This window comes from Melopsittacus undulatus, chromosome 5 (assembly GCF_012275295.1).
Source record: "Melopsittacus undulatus isolate bMelUnd1 chromosome 5, bMelUnd1.mat.Z, whole genome shotgun sequence".
Lineage (NCBI taxonomy): Eukaryota > Metazoa > Chordata > Aves > Psittaciformes > Psittaculidae > Melopsittacus > Melopsittacus undulatus.
Genome location: NC_047531.1, coordinates 68587225 through 68604913, shown reverse-complemented (window position 1 = coordinate 68604913; position 17689 = coordinate 68587225). Strand labels below are relative to the sequence as shown.

At 38.1% G+C, this 17689-nt stretch overlaps 1 protein-coding gene across 2 annotated transcripts in view; it reads right to left on the bottom strand.

Moving 5' to 3' along the window:
• Positions 1-17689, bottom strand: part of SYT1 (synaptotagmin 1) — a 131755-nt gene that overhangs the window by 76818 nt on the left and 37248 nt on the right. Inside the window, exons 3-5 of one of the 2 annotated variants that reach the window (XM_005147910.3) lie at positions 8243-8365; positions 4888-5055; positions 1051-1218 (exon numbers count right to left, since the gene is read on the bottom strand). In XM_005147910.3, coding sequence (XP_005147967.1) covers positions 1051-1218; positions 4888-5055; positions 8243-8365 — 459 coding nt within the window. The remainder of the gene's footprint in view (positions 1-1050; positions 1219-4887; positions 5056-8242; positions 8366-17689) is intronic. The other variant, XM_013128731.3, reaches the window with a different exon arrangement.

Genomic DNA, 17689 nt, shown 5'->3' with positions numbered 1-17689 from the left:
CTCAATGTAGCAGTGGCTTTCAAATCAATAAGCAGTGAAGAAAAACATCTGAAAATACAGTCTTTGAAATCACAGAAAAAAAGGCAAGACAAAATCTACCATTTTTGAAAGCCTGAGAAGGCTTCATGGCTCAGTTTGTGATGAGTTTTTCACAGCTTGTAACCTATATCCGATATTCAGGGTTTTGTCACTCCTATTAAGGATTTAATCCAGCAACTGTCCCTTTAATTACAGAAACTAAGGTTTGAATCCAAAGCAGCTTATTAGCTAAATTAGACAACAAGGAGCTCAGACTCAGATTTCTTCTCCCACCAGAGAACTGAAGCATGCTGTGCACTCTATTATGAGTGGGCAGATATTATCTAGCAACCAAAAGGAAAAGTAATGTAAAACTGAGTGCAAAATGCTCTTACAATAAGCAAAAAGGTGATGTGCCAGTATGAATAACTTCACAGGATGCAATGTAAATGTAGCACCATACCTACTAAATAATGAACTCAGGACATTGGCACAGAGAGGAAAATAGAAAAGACGATTAATATTTGAGTGAGATGCCATTCCAAGGTCTTTGTCAAATGCATAATTCAATCAATTGATATTATTGCATAACAGCTCAATAGAACTGTAAGGTATTTCAGTGAATACCTACCATTAACTTCATGCACAATAAGATGCCTTGAGATATAAACGTTGAGAATGATTAGGGCCACAAAGAAGTCTAAATACACAGAGCTCTTTCTTACAATTCAAATGTAGATTCTATGTACCCAAACTGCATCAATTCAAGAAAAAGTCAAATTCACAAAAACTTTCTTAATATGTTGCATAAAGTATCAGAAAGATTGAAAATAGGATTAGCAAAGGAGAATGCACCATTCAGTGAGCATTGGAAAAGATGTTTATCAAAAATTTATCAGGTGAAGTAAGTCTGAGAAATGCTGATAACAGATGGGAGCTGTCTTGGTAAAAAAAATGTTGCTAGTTTGACTGTTTCTCTGGCTGAGGATAAAAGTATTCTGGGGGAAAAGAAAAAAGGTTGATTTTTCTTACCTCTTCCTTCTCTGCACTTTGCAAGTCCCTCCATTCCTCAGTGACATGACCGAAGTCCACTGTGTTCATTGCAACCTTATACTCCCCAATGATATCATGTTTGGAGAAACGATCAAAGTCATAAACTGCCATCACTAAAGTTTTTCCACCCAGCTCGGAGTATGGCACCTGCAAAGACGAGAAAATGACAAACTCTCTGAGACAATAAAGATCAGTCCACTACAATGCAAATCTATTTCTTTGGTTTATCAGCTGTCATCTCAGGTAAATTGAGCTGCAGAGAAAATTATGAGTTGTATTTGTTTCAGAGTCACCAGATGCAGTATTTTTTGAGGCCAGGCTCTGGCACTCAATAGAACAATGTGGCAGCTCACTTATCACTCCCCGCGTTTTTCTCATTCTACTTCAAATTGTTTTGTGGGTGATGAAACTCAAACAGAAAGCCCAATTATTTGCAGTGAAGACACATGAACTTTTCACACAATGGTGTCTTTTCCTCAATAGATCAACTGTCATGACTCAGAAATGGATAGCTCCCAGACTGATGAAAAAACCACAACTGGCTTACTGATCTGACACAGAGTAATTAGACACTAAATAGTTCTCTTACAGTACCACTGCCTATTACTGACCAGGGCATATTTGTCATTATTATACCTTTCACACTGTAGACACTAAAGTGCTTTCCAAGTCACAGTGTACAGTTAGAAACTGTGGTGGCAGAAGGCCAAGTTCTGACTAACTCTCCAGCTGTTTTGATGTTTCAGACAGATGCTGTGAGTTAGGATGCTTATGAGTCACAACTTTAATATATTCAGACGAAGATGTGCAGCTCAGGTAAGCTACATTTGAGTGGCTGTCTGGAGAGGTCTAATTTAGGGATTGTTTGGACTTATACTGAACACTCGATCAATTTGCATATATTCTGCAAGTATAAATGGTTTCCATGGGCTTCAGTAAACATTTTGTTATTAAATGTCTATATAAAACCAGAAAAGAAAGTGTGGCATTATTGTTGGTCTTGTTAATTTCTGTATGTTCCGGTCTGTTTAAACCCAAGGACTGTTGTCTTCTGCTCCTGTCTGCCTTCTTGCTTTTTAAAATATTTACTAATAACACAAGGACTTTTCTTTCTTTCCTAACATATTATATAATGTTTAAAAGAATCTTTTCAAGTTGAGAGCCAGCTCCAGCTTCCATTGCTGAGTAAATTAGTTCCAGTGGGCAGAGGGTTATGTATTGTAATAAATACTATAGCAAAATCTATTTTGATTCTGCAAATTCTGTGTAACTTTTAAAAAGCTATAGAAGACAAGTATATGTGGAAGGCAAAATACTAAATAATTTCACTTTTATTTTTACACAGACTCAAAAACAGGAGAAGAAAAATGTTCTAAAGTTTCCTTCTCCATCAGTTTACAGTGCCACTTAATGGATCCTGGTCATTTCGAATGCATGGAAGGACTATGTCTAACATTATTTAGTTGTGGTATTTATTTTTGTAGCTTGACCTCACTAAAGCTTATTTTAGCTACCTTCCTTTTTAAATGTTTCCTCCCTTCATAACCTCTAAAGTAGGCTCAGCCTTCAGGTTTGTTTAGGACTACTAAGGATGTCCTCAGCTCTTGTGAAGGATTGCTCCCTCTCTCTGCTTTCTGCTCTGCTCAGAGATACCCAGTATCTTGACATAATTCAGGTAATACCCTGGTAGATGAATGTTTTTCTGGCATGGACATGTCATAGAATCATAGCATGCTTTGGGTTGGAAGAAACCTTAAAGATCATCCAGTTCCAACCTCCCTTGCCACGGGCAGGGACAACTCCCACTAGACCAGGTTGCTCCAAGCCCTGTCCAACCTGGCCTTGAATACTTCCAGGGATGGGGCAGCCACAGCTTCTTGGGGCATTCTCTTCCAGTGTCTCACCACCCTCACAGGGGAAAACTTCTTCCTAATGTCTAATCTAAATCTACCCTCTTTCAGTTTACAGCCATTCCCCCTTGGCCTGTCACTACATCGCCCTTGTAAAAAGCTCCTCTCTTCAGATTTCTTGTAGGCCTTCTTTAAGACATGAACCCTCTTTCTGCTTTGGAGCTGAGAAGGAAAACCTCCCTCTGCCAAACTGGTGTTGGCCATCTAGGATTCCTCAGTTCCCTTCTGGCAGTGTGGTGCAGCTATACAATTCAGGCAGCTCGAGCCTGATTAACATATGCACCCTGGAACAGCACCACGGATGTCTGGGAAACAGAACTGGAAAGGGGACTAACATAGGGAACCACCCAAAGAAAAGAAGGATTGAGGTCCAGGGCTGTGTTATGTTTCTGCAATACATAAAAAACATAACACACTCACTCCCATTAGCCTTTCTTTAGGAGGAAGACTGGCAGCCCACAACTGTGCTCTGGGAGAAGGTAATAAAATAGGCCTGGACTGCCTGGTGGGCAGCTCTGCCAAAGCGAGAGATGGTAAGGATGCCAACAGAAGTTGTGCACTACCTCAAGTGGGTCACAGAAGTAAGCCTCTGCCCAACTACAGTGTCAATGGTTCCCACCGAAATTATTTATTATAGTTGCAGCACTAGTTAAATGGTCACTTTTCTTTTTCCCTGGAGTCCCCAGAATCATAGAATAGTTAGGGTTATCCCCAGAATAATGATGGTATTTAGCATGCCCCATGGGTTTTCTGAGTACAGACCACAGTATCAAGGGGCTGATCAGTTCCATACTGGGATGCACCTAAACATCGTCAGGTATTGTGCTGAAAGCAAACTTTCTTCTGGAGTATAAAATTTGAATATTAAAGATGTGACTTAAAACAGTGGACATTACAGCCCAGGAATGGAAGACTGGATTTGTAATTTGTATCTTTGGTTCTTTTTTCTTTTGTGAGCTTCATGGGAATCTGTAATTTAGAACTCTGTTTTGTTTTAAATACTCTCTTAGGGAAGCTCAAGGAAAAAATAACTCCCCACAAAAGATTACTTTTATGAACATCTTCAAGGGAAAAAATAAGCTTATATATGCAGTAGTGGTTCTGGCCTCCAGGGATAACTTTCTCATTGAATGATTACATAGCCTGAGTCTTTCACTGTTCCTGTTTTCAATCTGTAGCTGTCATTATAAGGTTGGGCACAGAGAGAAAGGCCTAAAGGAACAGCAGAGGAATGTATATTAGGAGAAGCCCTATGAAACGTACTTTATACCATTCCTTTATCGTATTTAACTGGCATCTAGGTAGAGCTACAGGTTTAGAAAAGCACTGTTGATAGATATTATTGGAATGACTTCAATATTTCAACTTGAGGCTTAGCTACATTTATTTAACTCATATGTCATTAAACCTGAGACACAATTTCTTTTCATATGTAAAGTAGCATAGCAAAAAATTGCTATGACAAAGTCCAGCGAGATTAATCTGCCATATTGTCCTTCAACTGTTTACCTTTTTGAGGGGAAAAGAAATGGTATACTGAAATTCATAAATCAGACTAAAAGATATTTAAAGAAAATGCTGGTCTAGTGAAATTTACCCGACATTTGTCAAGTTGATATAAATCAGTTTTCTGACTTTCTCGTAAGTTTTATCCAGCCATAAAATATGGATCGTATTGTCATACATCAGCTAACCAGAGCACCTAAAATCAAAATGTGCCTTTTACACCTACTGAGGTCTGACCCTGTTTTATACCATTCCATCATAAGAAGATTGAGTATCAGAGGTTTCTACAACATGAAGAAACACTATGCTCAGCTACCAATTAACTAATACATTTAACACGGTAGCCAAACATGAGATAGTAGTTAGTTAAAAAAAGTTTCAATAATTATCAAAAAAATACCTTGAATGTAAATTGCTCATTGAAAACAGGGTTAAGGGTCTTTCTGTGGACTTTTGTCTCATATTTCTTCTTCTTGTCAGGCAGCAGGAAAACTTTCACATAGGGATCAGATGTACCACCCATATCTAATGCAGGCAGCTCAGCTGCTTGAATAATTCCAACCAGAAGCTGAAAAGAGAGAAAAACAGCAGAACGAAATTTCAAATAGATATTTATAAAAAAACCTTGAACTGTAACAGAGAAATAAACATGGAGACTCTATTTCTGGTCTACAAAAACTATTCCCCCCCTTCAAGGAAGGCAAATGAAGCAACACTATAGACTTTGGAAAACCAATTATGGCAGATGCAGACTCTACAAAGGCTGTTTTTAAGCAGAAAACAGGTTTTCAAAGGGCAGCTGATTACAGCTAAATACAGACTTCATCTTTTTAAAGACTGCAATCAAATAACTTTCAATTGCTCTCTCCTCTTGTGCATTATATTTCTATGCTGGGCACCATGAATAGAAATCACATTATTAAACAATCAAGAATGTCTAATTTTGACTACAAAATTTGTATTCTAAATCCCCAGCATGTAACCTTCCCCCTAACCAAACACAAAAAGGTGATATATCAAATGCAAATCCTCAAGCAGAGCTTTGCTGAAATGAAATGGCTTTTGCAGTTTTCTTTGTATTTAACTTCTCTTGCTATGTATACAAATGGGTTTAGATAGTAAAGTAAGGACAACATTTTCAAAGAATACCACATAAAAACTAACCTTTGGTAACTAAACCCTAATAACAATTTGTAATCTCATTGCAAACCAGAAAAATCAGTTTCTTAAATCTCTTCTGTACTTTTAAAAGTCAAACTGAATAACATTTGAAACTTCTAAATACCTTGGTAATTTTTTAAGTCTTATAAACAAAGGGTTATGTTATGTTAGTTATGTTATGTAGACATACCAGCCTGTATTAGGCCTCATCAGCAGAAGGGAGTTGAGACAAAGAAATACTTTTAATCTGGCTTCACGTCAGAACTAAGGTAAACATTCAAGTGACTCTTCAAGGTCAATGTGGAGGCAAGATTTTAAGAACTGGGGATGAAATCTGAGAATATTTCTAAAAAATCAGTGCTTCAGTCCCAATATATTTATTTCTCTTATAGATGAATTGTTCAAAATTGAAAACAGAAGCTCAAACAACATAATCTAGAAAAGAAGCTTCTGAGAGATTTGTCAAAGGTGGACTTACTTTTACCAGTTTTAAATTCCCAGTATGGCTTGTATATTTTCCAATGGAAAATTCCTGGGAAATTTTCCCTCTTAAGCTTCTAAGGACTCTTTAAATTAAAATTAAGCTATAATTTGATATGTGCTATATAAAATTAGGACTCTTAAGATACATGAAACATTTTCCTTTAGCTGTAAGACACACTTCTATCTCATTGTTTTCCTAGATGCATAACAGTTCATAAATACATGGATAGGTTCAGGATCTACATCCAGTCTTTCACATCTAAGAGTGAAAAACAAGCCTATGACTTCTACTTACAGAATGGAAAAGCAATTGAATTGCTTTAAAAAATTACTTTCTCTAAAACTGAAGTATCATACTCTGGAGAGTACATTGGTCATCTTGTCTCCATTCTCAGCCTTGCGCAATATATTAGCCAGATTTTTGGTCTGTAGTTTCATGCCACTGCACTATACTAACCTAACTGAATCCCCTCTTCTGCTCTTTTATATCATCTATCCCCTGACAAATTCCAAGCTGCAACATATTTTTAAGCAGCAAAACAAAATAGGCATCCGTGACTCAATTTATTACTTTAATTAAATACTACACATTTTTACAGATTGGTTGCTCTCACATCCTATTTTCCTTTGTAAAATATAATTCACAAATCAACATTTCCCTTAATAAAATTCACACAGAGTTTATTTTCGTATTCTAACAAAACTGAAATCCATCAGAACACATTTGCAGCTTTTCCTTTCCCTCTCTTTAGACCTTCTGCTTCTGAAGGGTCCAACGCTTCAAACTGATTTCATACTGATTTCAAGGGGGATGAATGTGACTCAGCACATGGCCAGTCTTCTGGCAGTTGAAGAAAAGCTCCTTTAGCTACAGGCTCTTTAAAGGCTTCAGAATGATTTTTGGCTCTTGCATTGCAAATAAACATTGGTAGTCAGAAGATAGTTGAAAACAGCAAAATACTATGTATTATGCCAGGTCATAGCTGTGTGTGAATACCCTGCTGCTGACACAGAAAATATTCTTTATTTCTCTTATTTTCTTTGTCTTGCAACAAGTAAGTGTACTGCATTCTGTGAACAGCAAAAACAACGAAATTGACTGTGGAAATAAACCACAAGTATATGTAAAAGTCAGTTCAGATGAAGAATAGGAATAAACAGAGATTTAGGTTTAGTAACATTTCTTTCCATAAATAGAGAAGAATGATTTGGTTTTGACTTAAGCTGTCAAAAAATGAAAAGAAGGGTATGTATTCTCAAATTCACTGAAAGTCATGCAGTAAAAGTGAAGAAGTCCAAAGTTAAGCTAGTTTTAATGTGAGGCTGTGAATTGATATAATTGACAAAATGATCCCAACCACAGCAGAATGCCAGGGAGGCAATTAAATATGAGCTAGTTTAGGATACGGTCAGAACTGCTAAGCAGGTTGATTCTAGGTCTATATCACATTATGGTGCCTATTCCTACTGAAAACTTGGCTCAGTATGTGAAAGTTTGGTCTTACCAGTTTCAGAGTAGGGTACTGAAGGAATATCAGTCCATGACTGGAGAGATTCCTCTAGTCCAAATTTACCCTTTCTTTAAAAAAAGTTTTCCTGACTAGTAGATACACTCTAATGGAGAGCAACACAACCTGGTGCAGCTAATAAGGCAAAGTGCACACTTGAAGTGAGAGAAAGTTACTCCTGGCAATCTTATCAATTTGCTAAAAGATCCATGATGAATTAACTTACTTCTATGTCCCTATCTTCTACCTCCCATCTTCTGTTTGCTTACATTTGAAATACTTGAAGGCTGAAGCTATCTTTTACTGTCTGCATGCAACCTCCATAACATAATGCGGTTTGACATTGATTGGTGATGTCTCAATATAAAAAGTTATTAATAACTATTAGATAAAACTGCGTTCAATTTTGATTAAAGATGCAATATAAACTCTGAGTACACTGAATTCCAATTTACTAGTACCTCTGTCATGAATCTTCAGTCATGCTTTCTCCTTTTACTCTGTACAAGCAGTAAGGATTTCAGAAATATCTACCATATTACATCTATTACTTCATTCTTTGCACACACAGAAATGAAATGTTACAGGTTGGTCGTTTCAAACCTGATTGTTCTGGAAGTCATAATCCAAAGAATATTGGATTTTCCCTAACTTCTCCACTTCTTTGGGTTCTTCTTTCTCTTCCCCATCAGTCAGCCCAGTCTCAGCATCATCATCCTTAAGAGCCTAGAAAGAAGGAATATATTCATAAATAAAGTAAACTCTTCAGGACCGGTTTAGAATAGACACTGTCCTAAAATCTATGTAAAAGCCATTAAAAGCAAGCATGACAGCAGAAGTCCAAATATGCAATTTACATATATTTGTATACTATTTAGGTTGCTCAGGAAGATATTGTAAATCAGCAAGCAAGCAATGGAAGTAGGACGAAAGCTTCTTCGACTATTACAAGCAACCATTGTTATAAAACCTGAAAGTAGAAACAAACCACCAGCTCAATATGGAAAAATTCTTCTGGGTTCAGACTGGCTCTTAAAGAGGCACAAGGAGGCAAACATGCTATTAAATAAGCAAAGTCATACATTCATTCAACTTAAGAATATCTTGGCAATGTCAAACCTGGTTGTGCATGCTGTGAATTGTTTGCAATTGGCAACACATTTCTGTAGGATTACTATGATTAAGAGCATGTGCCGTGGATGAGTTCTTCCTACAATCATATGCCAAACATTTTTCATGTTTATTTAGAATGAATATGGAAGCAAAGTTTTCACCATGCCATTAGCAAATGCATGTTTCTCCATTTCTCTCCCCCCCGAGACCAATTTCCTTTTTATTCATTCTCACTATAAAGCTTGGCTGAACCAAATTGATTGCAAGTTTATTTTAGTTTGCTTAGGAGGAAACACACAAATAAAGAAATACAGAACTGCTTACAGCTTTTTCTATTGCATAAACCCTGTTATTTTTAAAGGACACAGCAGTTACCTGAGATTTTATACATAATTAAAATACTAAATGATGTAATCATTTTTTACTGTACCAGAAAGCAGAAGTATTTGCACCGTGAAAAAGGGAACCATACAATTATTAAACTGTATGAACAAGAACTAACTATGTAGATCATATTCCAGCAGATTCCTACCTAAGTAAGAACTGAAAAATGGGCAAAAGTGGTGAGACAAATAGTGAAAAACTGTGGAAAATGTGAAAATAAAGTTGAGAGTGTGAAACCAAGGAATCAATACTGAGCATTCATCCAGAATTGTTATTTGCATGTTAGAGTAAACAGTATGCTTATTATCTATGAAAGCCCTGTCTGGACAAAAGTTCATTCTGTATGGAACTTCTGCTTGCACAGAACTTTTAAGTAGAAGAGTAAGATTTGTTATTCTCTTTTTTCACAATGTGAGGTGGTCTGAAGGAACCTACAGTATTTATAAATGGGTTGCAGCGGGAGCTCTTTATCTGCAGACAGAGCAAGGCTGGAAAGTCACTATATCCACAGCTGATGGTGGTTGGTGAAAGATTGAACATGAAAGCATTAACATTCTCATTCAGCCATGAACGCAGTGGGGGTCACACAACAATTGTGGGGGTGTGGTAAGAAGAAAGATTGATCTCTGAAGTAGAAAATGTTATTTTTCAGAATCGGGATCTCAACTCAGAAGGTCAGATATAGAACTGTACAGTATTAAGCAATTATTTCTCTGCTTTCAAAAATAAGCTAGAAATTCAGCTGGCATAGCTCAACTGAAATCAATGCAACAACATTGATTTATGCAAGCCTGAGAGCTGGGTTTGAGTTAAATATCTGAATGTTAGTGAATGATGAACTCTTTACTAGGGACATAAATTACAGTGTACCTGGATGAGGTTGGTGGGAAAAGTCAGCAGTGAATAAGAATCACCTGTGATATTGGAAGAGTAATACTTCTTGAACTAAACCACTTCTATTTCAAGGTGCTGAGCTGCCTGGAAAGGAAAATTCTTTTAAGATATTTAAGTTGCTGAGTTGCTAGTGAGTTCCCTGGCTGTAGCACAACTTTTTTGTTAGCACAACAACAAAGGTGACACTTCAAAACCGACAGGCTCCATGGCAAGAAACACAGCCCCTGCGGAATCACATGTGGGCTTTTCAGTACATGGGGTGATGTGATTAGCCAAACACCTTGCTTTCATTGGCAGTAAAAATAAGCTTGAGGTTTTGTGATCATGAAAAAAAAAAAGTGACTCAATCCAACCGAAGCAACCACATTTATCAGAGCCTGGAGAAAACAGGAAGCAATAACTCAGAGTGGGATGTTAACTCCAAGACCCACTGCTCTGATTCATCCCAGTACTGCCTTAATAGAGGACTTCCATGACAGAAAAGTGATAAACAACTCCAGTATATCACTATTTCTGCGGTAGTTGCTGGATTTCTGCTGTTTAATCTACTTTTGACCTGTATTTTGTTTGAGAGGAAATATCCTACAGCCATTCCTCAGGGATACAAGGCAGAATACAAAAAGAACATTATATGCTAATTTCTCAGTATGGTGAATTTGTGACTATTGCACTAAGGCACTCGTGACATAACCATTGCTAGGAAAATGATATACTCTTCTGCACAGCTGATCAATCTAGGAGATGCCAGAGCTGTAGCTAACTCAATGTGAAAAGATTCTTATATTGAAAGTACAATGGGAAACTAACATCCTTCTTGCAAGGGAATTTTGAAAAGCAGGCAGAAAACTTTACCTGCACTTGGTTACTCTTTACAGGTTATGAAAGGCCTGTTGGAAGGTGGGAGTTATCTCCTGGGGAGAAGGAAAACCTTGCATGTTACTGACATCAGCTGAGGAGCTATGATTCTTCTTGGCCATGACTCAGAAACACTGAAGCACTAAGAAACATTAAGAGTGGCGGTGTTTAGATTTGGCCAAGGTCATGGCACGGGGGAGGGAAGAAATGACAAATTATTATGTCTACAGCAGTCTGTACATAACAGTTTATACTGCCAAGAAAAGAATTTGCTTTCAAACTAGAGGCCAAAGGTACAAGAAGCTGAGTCAAGGAAGCCAGAAGTTTCGTGTTTGATGCAGCTGCTGAATTCCAAAGAGGAAAAAGAATTGGACTGCTTCAAAGTACTTGAAACACCCCGCAGGGATTTTCATTTTGTATTGAGATTCTCTGAAAGATCAATATTTAATGGAACAGTATTGCAACCCTCAATTTATAGCACACTGTATCACACTATATTGGATCCTACTGTTGTATTGTTACAATCAATTAAAACAAGCAGCTATATTTTACTGGGTTTAGAAACAATAAAATATTTTTAATTATAAGCTAGCTTTTTCCTCAAGCCTCCTCAACTGACACAACTGTAATCAGAAAGCCTGGTTTTAAGTGCAGAGGAATATAAGCCTTGCTTTTCCTAATATTCCTTTTAAATCTGTGACATTTAAAATGCTTTTTCTGTGAAATATGCAACACAGAAATGCCTTATTACACTGTGCCAGAGATCAGATTTATTTTTTTCTAGTTTGGGATATTGTGAATTTCACTCAAGTGCTTTCTTCATTTCTGCACAACAGATGCAGAAACACACAACAATGAAACCCCTAGATCCTCCTGCATACGTAAAGTATCTGAAAAATGAAGGCTTATATGTAAGCAGGGGTAGGAATGTACAAAAAAAAAGGGGCTTATCCAATGCATGCATTACAGGGTGATACATCCAAAGCTAAAGAAATCAGCAAGTGGGAAAAGTTACTTTGTGCCAGGGCCCTTAACAGGGCCACACAAGATACACGTTTTCTTAGACCTGGAAGACAAAATGAACTTTTGAGCAATCTCTCATTTAATCCATATTTGAATGAGTTCTGTAATTAGTTCTAGAACCAAGGGACATAAATTTACTTATATCATCAGGATTTCCTTTTCTGTAACATGTTAATCATTTTTTACTCTCACCTACGTTTCATCTGCTTTGTAGTGGTTACTACAACAGTGTTAATCACAGCGATCTGGGATCCACAGCTGAATCTGCCCATTGTTTCTTTACTTCCATAACATAATTAAGAATGGTTTCACAGTCTCATCTTTTGTTAAAGAAAACACTTCATTTTTTTTTTTTTGATGTTGCATCTTTTGCATTACAAAATGAAAGAAAAACCAAACCTGCTTGTAATTGCAGCTCTGCAAATTCTACATCTTGCAGTGGGTTTTTACATTTCCTGGGCTTCCTCCCCTTTTTATTCCCCTAATTGCCAAAGCCTCCCTCCAGTGGTGTTGCCTCCAGATACTAAGAACATCCCTTGCTTCCAGCTGTTTCTCCAAAAGCCCTGTACCTCGTCACTGGGTTTACCCCATTACTTCCCACCACAAACCACAAAAGAGGTTCTGGGGATTAAAACAGCTTTATGTACACTTTCATTTAATCCCTTCCAAAACTATGTGTAGAAATCAAGAGGGTTTGCAAGGTATTTAGCACAGCTGGTCTGCTGGTTGCACATGTGCAGAAGCTAGAGGAAAGTGAACTGAGACAAGACTCAGATAATAAAGCTGCTGGCAAAACAATTGTCCTTCCTTGTCTCCTGTACAGAGAGGCAGAGGCTGCAATCATGTCTGAGTCACCAGGAGGATGCAAAGACCCATGAAGGTGTATTCTGCACTTTGATTCCAGTCTCAGTTACCCTCATATCTCAACATTAATGCCTAGTTCATGTCACAAGCTATTTAAGACTGCAAGTGTCTTTCAATGTCATATGCAAAGAAATGCTTTCACTAACAGTGTTTTTAGGGTTCCTTCCACTCATGGGGTGGCCTAGCTTCACTTTAAAGGAAACAAGTTACCAATTATCATGAAGAGACGTTAGGAAGGGAAACATTCATTGCAGCCTGTACATTTATTTGCTTCACAGTGCATGCTGCCATCCCAAGTTCCATCTCTGCCTTGCGCCATCAATCATTTCCTTTGTTCACATTGTGAATGGGATAATTTTTAAACATGTGAATGATGCCCAGTCCTCAGGCTTGTGCAATGCCTGCTGAGCTGAATGGAAGAAAACAATATGATTTTGCAGTGAGAATGTTCTGTGCCATGTCCAACAATGAATTTATCAGAAAGGCAAATTTTCCTCCACACCTAGGAATGGCTGCATTTCCACTAATGGTAGTGCATCTCTTATCAATTTCTTTCACATTCAGGAATGCTGTAATCTTGACCTGGCCAATTTTCATCCCAGGAGAAAACAAAAGTCTTTAAAAATTCCTGGCTGATTCTGTATCACGAAGCAGAAAAGCCTGTGATTGTAACACATTCTCTACCAGAGTCCCTCAGAAGGAAAGGCAACATTTAATTCATTCAGCATCTGCTTTCTCTCCATGAATTAATTTGAAGTGCATGTTGCGCATGGGTTTCCAGTGGCTGAGCCAGGCTTTGGTCATTGTGAAATCTACTTTGCCATTACTGCTGTAGGAGTGTTGGCCTCACACACACCAGCAGTGGCCCACACTGATGCACAGGATGAGCATGACCCTGCTGTGTTCAGCATGTGAGGCATTGACATTACTTCATTGCTTGTTATCCAGGTTTTAAATGGTCTGTTGTGTTATTCAAATGGCTTTCTTTCTTTAGGAGCTCTATGATAGGAGGTCATCATGTTCAGCTTAACAGCTCACTGAATTGTTTGAATACTAAAATACCAACTTATTCTGGCACAACAGAAGATATACAGCAAATGCTGGAGGTATTCAGTGTAAAATAGGAATACATACATTGAAGTTGGAGCTGTTAAGCCCCCAAATCAATCTGTTTTTCTTGTAGTCAGTGCTTATTTCCTGGGAAAAGATGTAACTGATCTCAGCCAGGGGCCTATTTTGGAAGTTCAGCATGTGGGTCAAGGCTCTGCTTTGAATGCAGGGACCATGTGCATGAACTAAAAGAAGTAAGCACTCTTGCAAGTTCGCTGGTGTGTTCTGCCCCCACTTCCCATATGGCAGTGCTTGGTTGTGCTAAGCAGCAGGCTGTGAGTAGGATGTAGTTTTAGGCTGCTTGGCCAGTGCATGCTGCTCAATCAATTGTTCTTCAGCCTCCACAAGTGAATGGCAGCAGGCCAGATGGAAGCATACTGGAGGACAGAGCTGGCTTCTCAACATGGGAGGACCACTCCAAGTGCTACATCTATTTCTGTTTGAAAATTTTTTCATGCTATATAATTGCTGCATGGCCTACATCTACTTAACAGTGAAAAATTAATCTAAATATAGCCAGACATGATTTACTGGGTGCCACATTGATCTATGGAGAAAAAGTTGGCAAAGACCTGTTTCTTTTGGCTCAGTTGCTTAAAAAGAGATAAGATCATCCTCTGACCATCCTATAAATAGAAATTTATCAACTATCTGATATTCTCATCCTTGAAGGTTATTTTGGTATTCATATTTATTGCTCATCATTTTGTAAAGAATAAATGCCTTTGCTTAAAAAGTAAACAAATATTTCCAGTGTGGCTTGGAGTTTATACCTCATTGATAAGAACTGCTGTTCCTGGTGTATGTTATTCGTACCCACTAACTTCAAGCACTTAGTATAAGAGTTTAGCTCTCCATATAATCAGTGGTTACAGGTAAATGTCTCTAGAGCGTGATTTAAATCACTTCATTTAAGGAATAATTGCATACTTCCTAGACACCACTCATTAGGAACCTGTAGACTCTGGTCTTGAATAAAGAATTCAGGATTTGGTTTGTTAATCAAAATAACACAAGAAAGAACATAAAGACATGGATCTTTTGGAGTAGGTCCTAAGGATGGCCACAAAGATGATCAGAGCATTGGAGTACCTCTCCTATGGAGACAGCCTGAGAGAGCTGGGGTTGTTCAGCCTGGAGAAGGCTCCAGGGAGACATAGTAGCAGCCTTTCAGTACCCAAAGGGGACTACAGGAAATCTGGAGAGGAGCTTTTTACAAGGACATGAAGTGACAGGACAAGGAGGAATGGCTGTAAAGAGTGAAAACTGAAAGATGGTAGATTTAGATTAGATATTAGGAAGTTTTCCCCTGTGAGGGTGGTGAGGCACTGGCACAGGCTGCCCAGAGAAGTTGTGGCTGCCCCATCCCTGGCAGTGTTCAAGGCCAGGTTGGACAGGGCTTGGAGCAACCTGGTCTAGTGGAAGGTGTCCCTGCCTGCTGCAGAAAGGGTTGGTACTGGATGAGCTTTAAGGTTCCTTCCAGTTCAAACCATTCTATTATTCTATGACAAACATCCTTGACAGTGGAAGCTTCCAGTGGCAAGACCTTCAGTATAGAAAACAAGACATGTAAGAAAATGTGTAGGATCTGTATCTTCATATCATCCTAATGGTACAATAGGTTACAATAAGAGTAATAAATTAATTTGACAGGAGAAGTGTTTTTTAAAAGGAGGAGAAAAACTCAGGAAGCATGTGAAGCAAGCTTCTTGGGTCTGCCTGAGAGGAAGAGACAGGAATGCAAATAAGCCCTGCCTTACAGCTCACAGCTGTTGCTTCCGTATTTTCAGGGTTCTGAAGTCTGACCTAAATCTAAAACAAAAGGGTTTTGCGGAAAACCCTGCAGAACAGAAACACCTGTAACTTTGTATCCTCATAAACATCTTATTTTCACATTTTTCAGGAAGCTTTATGCACCCTGCACAGACGTCTTCTGAGGCAGATGAAAAAGCAGGATGATTGATTGGTCAAGACTGAGGTCTTTCATGTACCAATGGGACTCCAATGCATTGGACTGTCATCTGGACAATCAATCCATTTTGATTGCCATAGTAGAAGAAAGACATGCCCCAATTTTTCTGACTAATTTTCTACACTGCAATGGCTCTGCAGCACATGGTGTCTTTCTGAGTGTGGATTAGGATCTCACCGCATTGTGAATAAGCCATAATGAGCATTAATGTCACCATGGGCTGATGATGCAAACAAATAGGAGTTGGCATGCTAAGACTAAGGTGGCACTGTGGAATAAATACACTCACTATTCTCTCTGCATTCAACTGGGAAAACAAGCAAGCACATGAGCAAACATTGCATAAAAAAGACCACTGTCAGCAACAGAGCTCCTGTCCCTCAAAAAAATTGTCTTGGATTATTTCTGGCAATAAAGGCTTGGGTTCTACAAGTGAAATCCAGGCTCTCTGAATGTCAGTGTGGATTTTACTGACTTCATTTTGGGTATTGTCTTCATTCTGCCAGGTCAACACATACTACTTTGACACATTTCAGGGCACCTGACATTAAAAAAAATTGTTCCTTCACTGTTTTATCTCTATGAGGGTAAGAGTGTTCACTGTTCAATAGCTAAAATCATAACGTGAAATAGTCTAAAAAACCCCTATATGCTGAAGTTTGGTTGGGTGCAGTTGCAGCTGTCAATATCATGTTACTTTATAGCACCTGTTCTGGGTTCAGCCATTAACAGATGAACATTAACCAGAATATTCTGATGAAGTTAGCACATAAACCCTCATGTAAAAGAAAAGCCTATATAAAGGAAAACCAAACATTCAGACAAGTCAGGTGGCTGACTGAAGTTAGTAGCAGAACCAGGAATATACTCCTCATTCCAGAATGTAGAACATATAGCTGATCCCAGATTTCCTATTTCATCTACTAGACACATCCATTGTAAGTCAAAAATCTTTCACTAGTGTGTTAGCATGATGGAATGAGAGAGGACTGAGCTAAAAAATCTCCTTCTCCACAGATGCTTTGTTACCTAATAAAATGTTCAAATCACCACAATAATTATTTTCCAAAGCAATAGAGCTAAATTTTAGTAAGTTTTCAACACCACTGTTCATAACTGAAATAATCATGTCTATTCCTTTACTTTCCTTTCCTCAGCCCACAGGCTGACCTTAAGCAAGAGTTTTCCAAAGAAAAAAGCAGTGGGAGCCCAACAGAGGCATTAGCAGAGACTGGCAAGTTATAAAGATGAAAACTGTGATGGGAAGATCTCATAAAAACACTGGTGCTAGTTGTCATTCAGTTGCACCAACTGAAATCTGGAGTAAAACCACTTAAAGGAGTTTGGTGTGGAGCACTAAGAACTTAAACCATGGGCACTGTACTGAGATGATGCAAGAGCCCACAGCAAGTTTTATGAGGTACCAATCATTTTAGCAACACTCAGAAATGAAGACATTAAAAATACACACTACTTTTGATATGGTGACATTTATACAAAAGGGAAATAAAATAGGCGAGTTATTTTTATGTGCCTATCAATTTTAAACTTGAGCTTTCTAGTACAGTTTGATTTAATATTTTAACTACAGAAAGAATGACAACCTGTTTTCTTCTGCCTCCCCCCAAATACATACCCAACCAAAAAAACCCCAAATCAATTTAGTTCAGCCTCTTGATGTGTGTATCAAAGCTACTACATATAAATCTCAACTAAGGAGCCAGAGCTGTCAGAAGACTATATGTATCAGAGCTTTAGACTAGTTGTGTCCAAATAGCAAAATAAACCTACCGCAAGTGACAATCCAGAACAGTCATGAGACACAACATAGACAA